At 39.0% G+C, this 15,098-nt stretch overlaps 1 protein-coding gene across 2 annotated transcripts in view; it reads right to left on the reverse strand.

Annotated features, from left to right (window-relative positions):
* Positions 1–11,108, reverse strand: part of MTR (5-methyltetrahydrofolate-homocysteine methyltransferase) — a 49,435-nt gene extending 38,327 nt beyond the window's left edge. The window contains exons 1-8 of one of the 2 annotated variants that reach the window (XM_085298278.1): positions 11,059–11,108; positions 9,660–9,874; positions 6,637–6,726; positions 5,642–5,711; positions 4,434–4,526; positions 4,233–4,339; positions 2,916–2,975; positions 683–777 (exon numbers count right to left, since the gene is read on the reverse strand). In XM_085298278.1, coding sequence (XP_085154404.1) covers positions 683–777; positions 2,916–2,975; positions 4,233–4,339; positions 4,434–4,526; positions 5,642–5,711; positions 6,637–6,726; positions 9,660–9,874; positions 11,059–11,062 — 734 coding nt within the window. In that variant the 5' untranslated portion in view covers positions 11,063–11,108. Of the gene's footprint in view, positions 1–682; positions 778–2,915; positions 2,976–4,232; positions 4,340–4,433; positions 4,527–5,641; positions 5,712–6,636; positions 6,727–9,659; positions 9,875–11,058 lie in introns of those variants that run through there. The other variant, XM_085298279.1, reaches the window with a different exon arrangement.
* Positions 11,109–15,098: the final 3,990 nt, after the last annotated feature.

The raw sequence follows: 15,098 nt of genomic DNA on the forward strand, positions 1-15,098 counted from the left end.
GGCAGAAAAGAGCACAGAAATACAAAAGGCTAGAGAAACAAAATAGTATGCAAATTAACATGCAAGATTGTACAATGACCAAAATCTGCTATATCTTGCTTTTCGTATCTCTAATCTTATACTTATTTCATCTTTTTGCCTGAATAGAAAAGAACATAAGTAAATGGAAGCATAAGGAACTTTCAAAACAACAATACACTTTAAGAAAAATACTTAGCGAATGTTTGCAATTTTATAGGAGTTTAGAAAAAAGAACACCAGAAGGAAGTCTTATGATTTGCTCTTTCAATCTACCCTGGAACATTTTGAATTGGTATTGCTTCCCTCTACCAAGGAGGCACAGGTCCTGCTTATATCAGGAATTAGCTCTTTGCAGAATTTGAGATAGTTGTCAAACCAAAATTTCTTTTTTTTCATGYTGTGACCTAATTGTGATTTCAGTGGCTGTTATAAACAGAAAAAAATGAAAAAAAGAATTTAGCTAAATGCTTTAAAAGGAGCTTAGAATTCTTCGGAAACATAATTCCAGCCAGGGGAACAGCAACAGAAGAACACATATGCAACACACTTGACTGAATATGATCACAGCTACTGTATCTTTGATTTTGCTGTAAGCAAGAGTTTAAATAAAAAGAATCACAACTTACAAATAACTTACTAAGACAAAGATACATGTCCTTACCAAAGTGGCTCACTGTGGGAAATGCTAATGATGAACGCCTCTCCTGTCTGGCCTGAGAGAGTGCGCCCACTCTTATCTACAATAGTTCCAGACACCTAAATATCAAAGGGACATAGAAAAGAGAAGAATTAAATTAATGATAAAGACAATAGTTTAAAAGGCTGAACTGTGAAAGTCAAAACAGATGGAACTATATTCCATTCAAAGTGATGAAGTACAACTCAAAGAGAAAAATAAAATCTTCTATCCCCTGGAAGCCTTTAAACCTTTGACCAACTAGTTTTCTCTCTCTCAAAGACAACTACCACAAACCATTCAGCAGTAAGGCAACATTAGTATCGTTCTCATGCCTCTAAACCTCAATGCTTGAAATCAGCAGCGGTTACCTATTTAGGCAGCTATCAGCAGGCACAGCTTCCCCCATATTCCCTGCCTCCTCCTTTAAGTTATTTCAGGTCTCAGGACTGCTATTATAGGGTTGTTGAGATTTTTTGGCAGGGAAAGGGGGTAAGAGAGGGGGAAGTGTTAAACAGGTAACTCCTTTGGTCACAGGGGAATGTCATCTATGTTGTAATCTCACAGCAGGCACACACTTACTATACACAGAGAGAGATGTGCAAACAAYAAATAATGTCTTGACCTCAATTAACAATAACCATGTTGAGAACTCAGAATTCCAAGAGTGTTTGAATGATCCAGAAAAGATTTCTTACACCTATACTCTATTGCCTTTTCCCAGGGGCTAGAATAAGTTTTACCCTAGAAGATTCCATGCAAAGGTAAACCCATGATGTCCTCCAAAACATGCCTTAATACAGATGCTACTTTCCTTCAGCCAAGGTGACCAGTGGAATCCCTAAGAATTGTGCTAGAGATTGTACTCTTCAACATATTCATAACTGAAGTGAAAAGGAGCACAGAACAAGGCAGCTAGGCATACCGACAACTCTATTCTAGTTAATGAAGACAGAAAGCGAACTACAAGAAAATCAGAAAAGTCTCACAATCCCAACTGAATGGATAATAAAATAAATTGAAACTCACTGCTGACAAATACAAAATGGTGAATGCAGGAAAAAAAAATCTAACTTTACATAATGACACATTCTGAACTAGCCCTTACTGCTCAGGAAACCAATCTGAACAACAGGAGAAAGTTTTATGAAAACAAACCCAAAGCTCCCTACCAGTAAACCAAGTGAAATGGTAGGAATTCTCAAGATAGAAATGGAACAAGGCAGAACGCCTGCTGTCACACAAATCYCTGCTGCAGTTTGACTACTCTATGCTGTTCCTATTCCTCTTTGATTCCAGGAAGCTGCAAACAGAACGGTGACAAGGATGATGAAGGAATGGTATAGAGCAACTAAACAGACAAGAACTCTTCAATACGAAAAAGAAAAGAGGTGACTAAGGGAGGACATCATAGAAGTCTACAAATGCTACGACTACAAAAGAGAAATATGGAACAGCTGCCCACCAGCTCCTTCAAGCAACAAACRGAGAGACATCAAAGAAGTTATCAAGTGGGATGACCAAGAGTAAAACACACTTCTGCACAATGCAATAAGATGCAGTATTTACTAACTCTGAATTTTGTGGATGTTTGGGTCCCACAATGGTTTGAACATAGGTTCAAAAACGGAATAAACAGATTCAACAGAAGGTATGAACAGATACAACCTGTAGGTCAGAAAGCCTGAGTCGCAAAATGTAGAAACCAGGAAGAATATAAAACAAAAACCTTTCAAAATAAGCTTATCCTGTTTTTGTATTTGTCTCTATATATTCATTACCGCCCATTGTCAGAAAAAGGCATTTGACAGACCTTTTTTAACATAAAGTCACCACCTGTCACTTGAGTATTTGGAAAAAAATACTTAATTTCATCTTTGAAGCACTGGTTCTTACTACACCTTGGGAAGGAAACTTGAGAAAGTCCCATTACCAGCTCTTTTTCTTGTATAAATATTCTGACATAGGAATGAAGTAATTCCTTAAGCTTCAGTTTGATAGCTGGATGGAACTACGTAAGGCTGATTTCATGAGGTGCTTCCCATATAAGTTTCTCTTTCCACAATCACGTGACAGGACAGAAAAGCACATTATGACACTAACTTTCTTCATCTCAAGCCATATTTCAAAATGCCTTTATCAACTGCTATTTCCATCTATTCAGGAACCAGGCCTAAGTATATGTAAAGCATTAAGTAAATAAACAATACATACTTACAAATATCGGTCGGGGATCGTACTCTTCCTCAAACAACTTCTGGAGAGCAAAAAGAGCCGCCTATAGCCATCAATAATAAATTGCAAAATGTTAATAGCTGATTTGAGAGTTATTCAGTTCATTTTTTGTCTGTCTGGCTTATTGCACACAAACACCTCTTTTTTAAAAAAAGTTTCTGTGGTTCTTCACATAACTTGCTACCTCATACTGCCCGTGAGAATTTAGTGCATGCAAGCAAGGTTTCTCTCAYCTCTAATATTTTCTAGATTTTCAAATACATCTTGGCAACAAGGAGAAAATAAGTATCATGGAGTAACCAAATAAGATCAAGGCTTTTATGAACCCGAAATCACATAAGCCTGTATTCATCACTCCTTTCTGCAGCATAACCGCCACCCCCAAATGGCTGTTTATTCTCAGCATATATTCACTGCCCTTGAATATAATTAGCCATGCAGCCTGCAGAAGAATTCTATCTTCCACAGATTGTAACAGTAAGGACTGCAGAGGCTCCCCTTTGGGAAAGCTCCTGAAAATTTCCCAGCTCCCTAGGAAGTTCCATGTGAATGTGAACTTCCTTTAGCACTGTCAAGCCTTTGGGGTCCTCCTGGTCAAGTCTGCAAATGATGAGTAATTCCACCACACATCAGCCTTCAGCAAACATCTGAAGAAATGCTGTGTGTATATCCAGCCAGACTTTCCCACATAAAATTGCAAGACAGTTAAAAGCTCCCTAACAATTCCATCACTTGCATTGAGCAATTATTAGAAAAATGAAGAGGTATCAAAATCAGATAAATTTTGGTATAATTCATCACCTGTTTAACCTCCAGTTCCCTGTTCCCCCCTCAATCTTTTTAATAAAGCCGCCTACAATGTGTCAGAGTTCCCAAAAAATATATTTTAACAGGACTCTCTCACAAGCTTTCCTCCTCCTGCAATCAAACACACTGCACATCCTCTCTTCAGTTAACACAAGCATCCTCTGGACAGACATGCTTACATTGGAAAATAAAAACACTAAATACTTTCAGAGGTGTCTTGCAATACAACAGTGATGCTTGGAATAAAGGTTGGCACGGAGAGCCAGAAACAGTATTAACAGTATATATTAAAATATAAAGGAAAAAAAATCCGGAAAAGGCTGTTTTATCATTAAAAAATATTTCCTTATATTTTACCTGTTTACAATGAACTGAAGTCTTTTTGTGTGTTCAAYAAGCAGTAGCTGACAGTTCTTTCAAGTACCACACCGAATTTACTTATGCAGTTCACCAAATACTTATATTACTGAGGATTTTTCTCCAGGAGTCTCACCTTGGCATTGGCTGTATCAAATATGGTTTCTACTAACATGATATCCACTCCTCCATCCAAAAGTCCTTTAGCTTGTTCTGTATATGCTTCAACCAGTTCATCAAAAGCTATAAAAGAGGAATTATGCTAACATTACCTGGAAGTATCATTTTTAAGTCTATCACCTAAATTAAGTAACCTGATTGCTATATAAATACTTACTTATGTTCCTATAATCTGGTCTTTCCACAGAGGGGGAGACAGAGAGTGTTCTGTTTGTTGGACCCATGGCTCCAGCAACATATCTCCTAATTCCTAAGTGAAGAGAGAGCAAAAAACCACCAACTTACCTTTAGTTTTACAATGACAGCCATATCATTAGAAAAAACCTCCAAGATTTCCCAAACATAGATATTGTGCAAAGGCGAAGGAGTATATTACAGGAAACACTTGTCTCAAAGCAAGAATTTACTTTGCTCTGGATAGTATATATGATTATCCAGCACAGCTGACTTCTCTGTTTAATTTTATCCCACAAGATGTTCTGTATATACACACACTACACAGAAGAACATTTAAGAAAAAGGCAACTGCAAGCTATTGTCTTAAGTCATATTTTCTTTTAATTATCATTTGTGTCTTACATAGGAGGCCTCACTCAACTACTGCAAATGCACAGTGTCAAACTATTCTGGAGTTTTTCATTACTTATCACGAGATAGATACTGTGAGGTGTATTTGTTTWAAAAAAAACATATTTAAAAGCGTGTTTCAAATCTTACAAATTTATTCCATATTATGAATCATATCAATAAGGTGGTACCTAGACACAGAGTAGTACTATTAGCTAGAAATACACTTTGATGCTAGAATRTAAGAACAAATTTCTTGTCTTTCAAAGAAGGCATTAATAAAGCCACAAAGGTAAAAGACTATGCATTTACAGCTGATGGTCTAGTRCTAAGAAAATTCCAGCCATTGTCGAGCTCCTGAAAACAAGAGTTTTACACAAGGAGTAACTGGTAATCCACATCCACCCAGAGTCAACTATCCTAATTCTGTATTTAAAAGATGAGAGCTGTATCTTACAAACCTAATCAACTCCTAACAGTCACTGCTGAATTTATCTTCTCTAAAATGCATCTGTCATTTTGCAAGTGTATCTCTTACAGTCTAAAGCAGCTGAGCACAGGACAGCCATCCTGTAGAACATACTAAGGACATACCTTGCAAAAATGCATCCCTTTCTTCGTATCACACTGATTTCAGCAAAATTATTACTGTGCATAAAACAAACTGTGTGTGTCTCTGCAAGCTGTGTCCCTGTGATGTAAACCATTAAGTTATCCTCCAGATAACATYTTTCCAGAAATTGTAGCAAGACAGTTAAAAGTGTAAAGAAATAGGAAATTAAAATAAATATCRCTCACCTGTCTGAGCAGTTACATCATCTGCTGCTTTTCTGGCCACCTGTGCTGAGACTCTGTTTAACCGATATGCCTAGAACAATTACGGAAAATTACCAACAAACTCTTAGCTCTGTACAGAATACTTCTTCCTCAAAGAAATATAGCACTTCCATTAAGTAGCCTGCAGTGCACTCTGAAGGCTCCCTAAGCCAGAAAAAAACACACATGCTAGTATAAAACCTCAAAGGGAACGACTATACATCTGAGCAACTTTGTGACATGATAGGCCTCATCTCACATTTGTCTCACTCTACAGCTGCTAATAGTAAAATTTGCAAAAATCAGTACCTTGCAAAACAAATGCAAGGTACTAATTAAATCCTACTGAAGTCAATGGAAGCTCAAGAGCAGGACATTAAGTAGACAAAATTAACGTACTTTTAAAATGACCTTTCATTCAGGTGGCATCTTTCCATTTATTTTCTTTCATAAATATCTCCAAGTTCAAAACAATATAAGCCACAGAACAGATAAGATAAATTCAAGCTTAAGAGGAGTTCCACATAGCACAATCCTCTCCTGTCTGCAACAGCTCTCCAGGCCAGAGAGCTGAGCACACAGACAAGAACCTGGAACAAAACTGTTCCACTGCAGCACTTAGTGAACTGGAAGCACTAAAGCAAAACATTCCTGTTCACAGAACTAAGACCTTCTGTGAACACTCAACCAAAACCTAGGACAAATTACTATTGCCTCTGCCTCCATGAACAAGTGGCACGCTATGACCGTTACACGTAACAAGCATAATAGTTTTCCTTCTCTTGCCTGCAACAATGGAAATGAGCTACAAATACACCAGGATGGTCTCTGGCTGTCARCAGAGACTCTGGTCACATAGCTCAAGAGACAGCATGCAGTCAGTCAACACAATCCTGATGGACTCTGGGATTAAGCTACTCCGCTGAGACAAAAATCTTGATTAACATTTTAATGTCTAAACAGTTCAGAATTCTTACCAAATGCTCAAGGCCATAGTCAGCTTGTGCAACTCGGGTGCTGCTGAAAGTGTTAGTTTCAATGATGTCAGCACCTGACAGCAAGTATTCCTGCAAGACATGAAAGGAAAAAAAAAGTATCTCTAGCATTTCCAGAACTGAGATCTGGAACAAAGGCCCTCAATTATTTTGTTGCGTTCAGTTTAAAGAAGTCACAAATTAGTCATCGCCTAATTCAAACAGAAGTGTTCCATATAACAAGTTTCCAGCATTTTAGTGTCAGTCACACTTTCTATTAACATGTGACATTTACAGAGTCACCTTCACTACTGACTTCAGAGCCTGGAGCACACTCTACATTTTCAAACAGGGACAAAGTGAGGAGCAGCCCAAATGCCATCAGCAAGCAGAGCCTGCTGTGGACAATCCCCAAAAAGGCAGCAGTTATATAACAAGCGAGAGAGAGAAAACTTAAAACCTCGGGGAGGGAACTGCACAGCAGAAGAGCATACTGGGACAGAATACAAGCTTAGGAGAATTATGGTTTGTGCAGATGACATTTAAACTTTAATTAATGGCCCAGACTCACAAAAATAATTAAGTGTTCTGCTTCAGTTATTTGTCTAATTCCCAGTGAAGTAAACTGAAATCAATGTAAATTGAAAAACTTCTGTAGAGTCTAGCTTGCATTTTGATTACCTTTATCAACTGCCTTCCTCTCTTCCTAACTACTCTTGCTGTTCAGGTTAACTCTTAAGTGACAGGAACATTATCCATCTATACATTTAGCAAACACTTCCTCATTTCAAGCATCACTGAAGATACAGAGAAAAAGAACAACCCTATTTTTCATTTAGAGACAAGAATGCATAAAACTGTATATTGGAACATGATTATAATCCACCAGTATTCAATTTATTCCACATCTATTTTATGYCAGACTTGGATACACCACAGAGAAAGATGGACTTTACCACTGTTTTCTGTGGTTGTTCAAAATGAAAACAGAGTAACAGCATATAAATACATAAAAATACGAATTTCTAGTGAGTCTAGAAATTATTATAACAATAATTAAGAGGAAACTTCAGGCTATGTATAAGCTTTCTGAGAGCGCCCTTTTAAAGCCCAAAACTGAACTAAGCAAGTACAGGGAGAATCAACTGTTTCTTAGATATTTTTGCAGAACTGGGAACAACAATCACTATAATGCTTTACCAATAATTTGACAGCATTACTGCCCTTTACCTATTAGGTTTGATAGGAAATGATTGGAAGAAAATCTGTTTCAACATACGTAAACAAGCTACTATTGCATTCCTTCCCCTGCATATTCAAGGAGATAAAGACATTTTGACTATTAGTGAGTCAAAAATACTGATGCAACCATTAAAAACATACCACTGGGATTTTCCCATAAAAGTAGATGAGCTCAAGAGGTATTAGGACAAATAAAGTCTTGATCCAAATGACAATGGAAYAGAATTAAATTTGCTTTAAAAGTGTTTTGCTGCAAACTGATATTCTTTCTCTCAACTCCTCCTCCTAAATACATATGGAAATACACATATGTACATGTATGAGAACATACAGATTCCTATATACACGCAACTAATCAAGTAATAGAGTTTCAGAATATCATCTACACTTTTTTAAGAGAAAGATTTGTTGAATGTGTATAGCCTTGTGCTGTCTTTTGTATAGTTCAAAACTTTATTCTGACAAACAGCTTTACAACTTTACTGTGTATCATCATAATAGGAAATAATATGAACTAAACAGGAAAATCAGTTTTGCCTCTGAAAATGTCACCTAGCTTATCACTGAATCTTACTTTGTCATATAAGATACAGCTAACATTTCTTTTTAAAGTTACTGATTTCTGAGATCTGACTCACTGGACCACTAAAAAAAAAAGAGCATATCATGGGATTATAGTTACTCTATAGAAATATTTTCATCTGTTAATTTGAGTTCTGTCCACTCCTCAGAAAAAACATCCACTATTATCTACAAAATATGAAGATACCACGGATGACTCAGAAAGCTCCTGACCCACAAGTTGCTGCACGTGTGGGGATCACTACAGACTTAGTCTTTTCTTACACTCTTCCTAAAGCACCTAYAGCTGACCATTGTCAAAGACAGGACAGTAGGCTACCAGTGGTCCAATTCAAAATATTCATTCTCAAGTAATGTTCCATTTTGCTAAACCTGTAAAAATTGAACTGCTATGCAAGTTCATTCTTAAAATCTAAAGACTAGAAGTTAGAATGAGAATATAAAAATACTGAATGCATACCAAACCTCACAACTGCAAGTTCATTATTATTCTAAGCAATGAAATATTGATCTTTTTAGTAAATGAGTAGAAAAAGAGATGTGAGGCTTCAACTGCATAATAGTTTGCAACAGTATTTGAATGTTCTAACTACTACAGTAAGATCTGCAGTTCAAGAAATAAAAAGACAAGTTTAAAAGTCTTACTGATGATACAGAAATAATATAATAAATGATATAAATTTGATTGCCAATTCCTAAAGGTCAACCCATTTATTCTATGGGCTACAAATCAGTATTCTAGGAGATAGCAGATGGAAATAGGTATATTCAAGCTCTATGGAGAAGCTTGCTTCAGGCTGTCACATTTAACAGCTCTTTAGTATACAGTTATAGAAATAGAAACCTAGAATTCAGATWTGTCCTACTTAGATGCACTTTAAATGTTAGCTGAGGAGGAGGAAAGGAAAGAATAATGAAAGAAATCAGAATCTACAATTAATAGAAATGCATCAGGAACCCAAGTCAAAAAAAGATTTAAAAGCAACAGTAGCTGGGTGATGTTAGAAACCAAGGCACAAATGCTGTTCTTTCGCAACCAGAACAGTCATATATGCTTATTTTTTCCCACCTGGTTACCTAGCATTCTCCTCCACAACCCCAGCAGACTCCAGAAAGCCAGTAGCTTGGGGAAGGGAAGGGARGCACAGAGGTTGAATTCTCGCTCCATCTCTTGTCAAGAGACAGAAATCGGAACACCCTACCTTGTGAATGTCACAAATGATACCAGGTTGAGTTATGCTGAGAAGGTCATTATTGCCTTTCAAAGGCTTGGCATGATCTTTAAATTCATGYCCTCGGAAATCCTCTTCTGAAAGGGCATGCTGCTGGATCATGGTACCCATGCCTCCATCCAAAATCATTATTCKCTCCTGCAGAATTGATTCAATTTCATCTCTCATGCTCTTCTGGGTAWTCACTGTAAGAAAATAAACCCAGAAGTTAAGCAGATTTGAAATTCCATATGTATATGCCTCTGTGACCTGATTTCTTCCACTTTAAGAAGCAGAATAAAATAACTAATCCTCCACCAAAATCAAATTGTAATTGGTTTACTTCACCTAGAGCAGAAATTACTTAATGTAAGGGAACAACTGCATCTATCCAAGTAGCATTAGAAGTAATTGTTTTTTTGTCTAAGTGCAACAGTCACCTGCATACAGTCAGCTCTAGAAACAGATTATCGAAAGTTCACATGGGAATACACTGAAGTCTTTGTACAAACTAGTCTCCAAGATTGAAAACTACAACAATTTCTATTACAGCAACATTAAAAAAAAAGAAAATGCAAAATTGCCTTTCTTCATACCAGAAACCAACCATAAATGGTACACAGCTGCAAACCAGAAACTAGTAAACTTCATTTTTTAAAAAAACTACTTTAATTGCCTATACACTAATGATGCAGAGAAAGAAAAACTGAGTAAGCAGAGACAATTCAGCTCCAACCACCTCTGGGTCCTAAATTCACAGACAGCCATAGAATAACTTTCTTCTTCCAAGTTTAGAACAATTACAACAAAGTAAAGATTTTACACTTCTACCAGTTAGCAAATGGCAAGACACATTAATGCCCAGGCTTTATAAAGCTCTTTGTACAAACAGAGGAAGGTCTTCTCTTGCTTCACAACAGTGCCAGAAGAAAATGAATGTAGCAAATCATATGCTAGTAATATAGTATTGGATAGGTAAGTCTAATACTGACTGAAATAGAAAGCAAAAGATATTTCAGAGCTGTTATTAGGAAAGAAGATAYGGTATTTTAATGCCTTGAGATCTAAAACAAAGTCCAATTCATATATAAAACAAAAACCAAAACACTAATCTGAGACTTTAAAAAACAAACAAAAAACACCCCACATGTATTTGTGGCATCTCTTCCCTCTTTGAAACAAAGAGTAACTTTATCTTCCTCTTCCTCTCTATAAGTTACGTAGGATCATTTCAGAATGAAGACACACTCACATGCACACAACAAAATATTCAAACAGCCTCTCTTTTCCAAAAAACGAAACTACAAGAGAGTGAAACTCCACTTATCTGGCCTGCTATATGAATGACCYGATATTCTTCATCTTTCCCCTTCAYTCAGCTTGTGCTTACTCATTTTAAGTGAACAACTGTTCTGCCTTTGGTTATGCACTATCACCTGTAAAAARGAAAGATTTCAGAAGTGTAAAAACTTGTCCTTACCTCATTATAACTTACAGATACAAGTACTTAATACTCACTGGCATCTGTTAACTGATTTACTCAACCTTTTTCTTCACTATTCTTTAAATATAACTCCTATTTTAACATCGGTATTATTAAAAAGAAATAAACTGAAGAGAAGATAGGGCTGAGAGTAAAGTATTGCCAGGTTGCATTTATAACAACACTCTGGATGAACAGGTCTAAATCAGATTTACTCTTCCCAAGAAGAGAAATCAAATGATATTTGCTCTGTAATAAGCATGAAGTATTTGAAAGGAGAGCAGAATACCAAAAAGAAAAAAAAAAGACAAAGTCACCCTTTCTTCAGGTTAAAAGTTGTCCCCATATTTTCACAAAACAGCCAGATTCAGTAGGCTCTTATGCAAGAGCTTAAACCTACTCCTGTTAAGCCAACAAAGTATTCAGGAAAATAAAATCAATCCTGGATCTAAAGGCTTTCAGAAGCAGACCTCAAAAACTGTATTTGAAAGTAGGCCTGGACTGCAGATTCACATGGGCAGTAACCCATATATGCTTTGAAAGGGCTATAACCCATTAAGATACATGGGTTAGAGCTTGCTTTTACTTTAAGGTAGGCTCTAAGTCAACTACTCGGTGCTGAGAGTCACTGAAGCCTAGATACCTGAGCYCATACTGCCATTAGTCTTCCTAGTACCATTCATTTCTTCCTTCTGTCAGCTCGTATCCAATTTACCTACTTGTTTCACACTTTCCTTCTCATACACACTGAGAAGCAAATGAAGATTTGCTTCACTCGTCTGCTTGATGAGTGCATCCACTCATCTGCTTTTGGTTTTGATTTTTTTTTCAATCCTGTATCTCATGTAGCCTGCTTTATTCTCTCTACAGCTTGCCCTGATGAACAGATGCCACTTCAGTGTATTGTTTTCTGTTTATAGGAGCACAACAAATCACTACTTAATCTCCGCTCCCACCTTAGGGGACAGCCTTGTTCTGGAGAAGCTTTCAAAATCTGTACTTCTTCAGCAGCRACTGAAAGAGGTTGTAAGAAATGGTGGTGGTGGTGGGGACTTGAAAGTGGCTCTCCATTGCCAGAAGTACACAGACTGTATGTTTCACAGATTGATAGCACAGCTCCATGTGTGTCAAAACCCRTTTTACCTATCCTTACTATGGATAACAGTTGTCTGTTCTTCTGTTATGAAGCTGACACTACCTTAAGACAGGCTCTGGCACACAGACTATGCAATTTTCAGGTTGGAAGCAGAAAGTCCACAGGCCTAAAAAGATACAAGAAATCAGAGCGAGTCAAGTCATAAGCCCAAGTTTGAAATTGCTGAACTTTACCCTTGGGAGGAAAGCAGGAGATGGGGAGCCWGTTCTGTTAAAGGAAGCACCATCATCTTAATTCAACATCCAGCTGGCATAATTCCTCTCTCCAACATGGAGAGGGCACAAGAGTCTATTACAGAATAGACACAAAAATTTTTTGGACAAATTTCTCAGTAGAGAAAATCTCTGACAGGCACTTTTTATCAGGTTTACAAGCCCTGCTACTACTTGATTTGCTCAGCCATAAGTTGATGAAAAATTTCCTTTACAAAGATGACCAGTATGCCTGGGAAAACTGACCCCTCCCTTCCATTCAGACATCACCAGAAGAAAAACTGCCTCTATACTGCTTAACAGAAATAGTAGTAAATAAGCAGTGGCAATAGGACCCAGCACAATTTACTCTGATTTCACACTCTACTGAAACGTAAAATAAAGTATATTACCACAATGTCCTTAGGCTGGAACCAGTTTGGCAGATCGTGCCAAGACCGAACAAAAGTGAACCTAGTAAAAGCTAGAACTCAGTAAAGCATTACCCTGATACAGAACACAGAAAAAGAAAGAATCCTTAAAAAGATGCTACTGCACTTYCTCGGGATAACCACTGTGGCTTCAGATCACATGAACTACCAGTCTAGAAAGGAGAAATGAAATCAGCTAAAGCAACTCTTACCCCTTCAGATGTTTCCAAGTAGATTGTTAGGGTAAGGTAAGCACAAGACAGCTGATTGGTACAGCTGTTCACACCTATAGTCATTCTAGCACTAAGGATTATAAACTATGCCTGACTRCAACATACTATTTTCACAACATGGCAACTAAACAGTTCAGAGGATAAAGTAAGATGATGTTACTTTGCCTCCTTATCCAAACCCAATCCACATACAGGCTATATACCCAGAATTGAACAGGTAAATATATGTTCTCCTTCTCTATTAAAAGGGGGAAAAAAAACCTTCAAAGATTGAAATTTGCTTACAAATACATTTTTCTGATAACTACAATGATTCTTAAAAGATGCTTTTTATTATTTATAAAATTCTTCTAATAATGTGTTCTTGGTATAAARTGATCTTGCATACAAGTTCCTTCCAAAGCTTTAACAAAGGATTAGGTGGACTGTCACAGTATTATAGTATTTTCATGACATTATTATGAGAGATACAAATGAGGAATTASAGAGAACTACAGGCACTTAAAAATACCTGCTATTTGCTAGTTTAACCAGGTCCTGTCCTAAGCAGCAGCAGCTGCCCCTTTCAGACTGCATATCCAACCGAGCAAACCAACGTTACTTTGCACTAGCTCATCTCCCTTTTATTCAAAAGAAATTATAGAATCACAGAATCAGTAAGGTTGGAAGGGACCTCTGGAGATTATCTAGTCCAACCTCCCTGCTCAAGCAGGGTCACCTAGAGCATGTTAGAMAGGGTTGCATCCAGGCKGGCCTTGAATCTCTGCAGAGAAGGAGACTCCACAACCTCTCTGGGCAACCTGGTCCAGTGCTCCGTCACTCTCACAGGGAAGAAATTCCCCCTCACGGTCAGGCRGAACTTYCTGTGCTTCARYTTCTGCCCATTSCCTCTTGTCCTGTCACACGGGRCAACTGAAAAGAGTTTGTCYCTGTCCCCTTGACACCCTCCCTTCAGGTACAGAACCCCACACCACAAGAGCAGTTTCGAGAGTCAGCGAGGTGCTAAGACCAGGCAAACTCAGCTAGGTATTTTACATCTATACAAAATATCGTTAAGAGGCTCCTTGGACCAGCTATCTCCCCTCCTATCACATGCACGGCCTGCAACACCAGCGGCACTCGCGGCGAGCGCCTCCCTGGGTGCGAGCTGCTTGGGGCTCCGCAGAGGGCAGGACTGTGGGCCGCCTGAACAAGCCGAGGGATGCACTCCCGCACTGAAGCACAGGCGAAAAGGCAGGCAGCCCCTCGAAGCAGGAAAAAGCAACGTGCTTGGGCTCTCTACATGTAGTAAAACCGCTGAAAGCACCCACCAAAGAACCACCCATTTAGAATACTGTCAACGTCAGTTAGAAGCTAACTTTCCTTTGCCTCCCCCATGTTTTAACTGTTTTTTAACCTAAAAAAATGGATTTTTTTTCCTTATAGTCAGTGAGCAGGCGAAGGTGAGGCAGCAGCAGCATGACAAAGCGTCTTTTTTTTCAGCTTTATTCAGCTGTCCAATAGCCCCGTGCGGGTTTCCAGGCACCCTCAGGACTCTTTCCAGATCAAGTGCCTCTCGCGYAGGGGACCGGCCCCGCACGGGAGCGGCTAAGGGCCTCTCACACACACGCGTCCTCCACGTGTCCACGGCGTCAGGGCCACGCGCGAACAAAAAGCAGCGCGGACAGGCCACAGCCGCCTTCTGCGCACGCAGCTGCCGGCCGCGGCCCAAGAGCCCACGCACGTTTCCTTCCGCCGTGCCCAGCTCCCGCCGCCGCTCCGACCCCGGCGCGGCGACCTCCGGCTCGGCTCCCTCCCTCCCCCCGCCCTGTCCCACGCGCGATGGCGGCGGCGGCGGCCCCGCCCCCGGCCGCAGCCCAGGACCCCGCTCAGGACCCCGCTGCCCTGGCTTGGGACCCGGCTCTGGACCTCGCTCAGTCCCCGGCGCCGGCTCAGG

Source organism: Rhea americana, unplaced genomic scaffold (genome assembly GCF_003343005.1).
Source record: "Rhea americana isolate MKP2758 unplaced genomic scaffold, rheAme1 scaffold_137, whole genome shotgun sequence".
NCBI lineage: Eukaryota > Metazoa > Chordata > Aves > Rheiformes > Rheidae > Rhea > Rhea americana.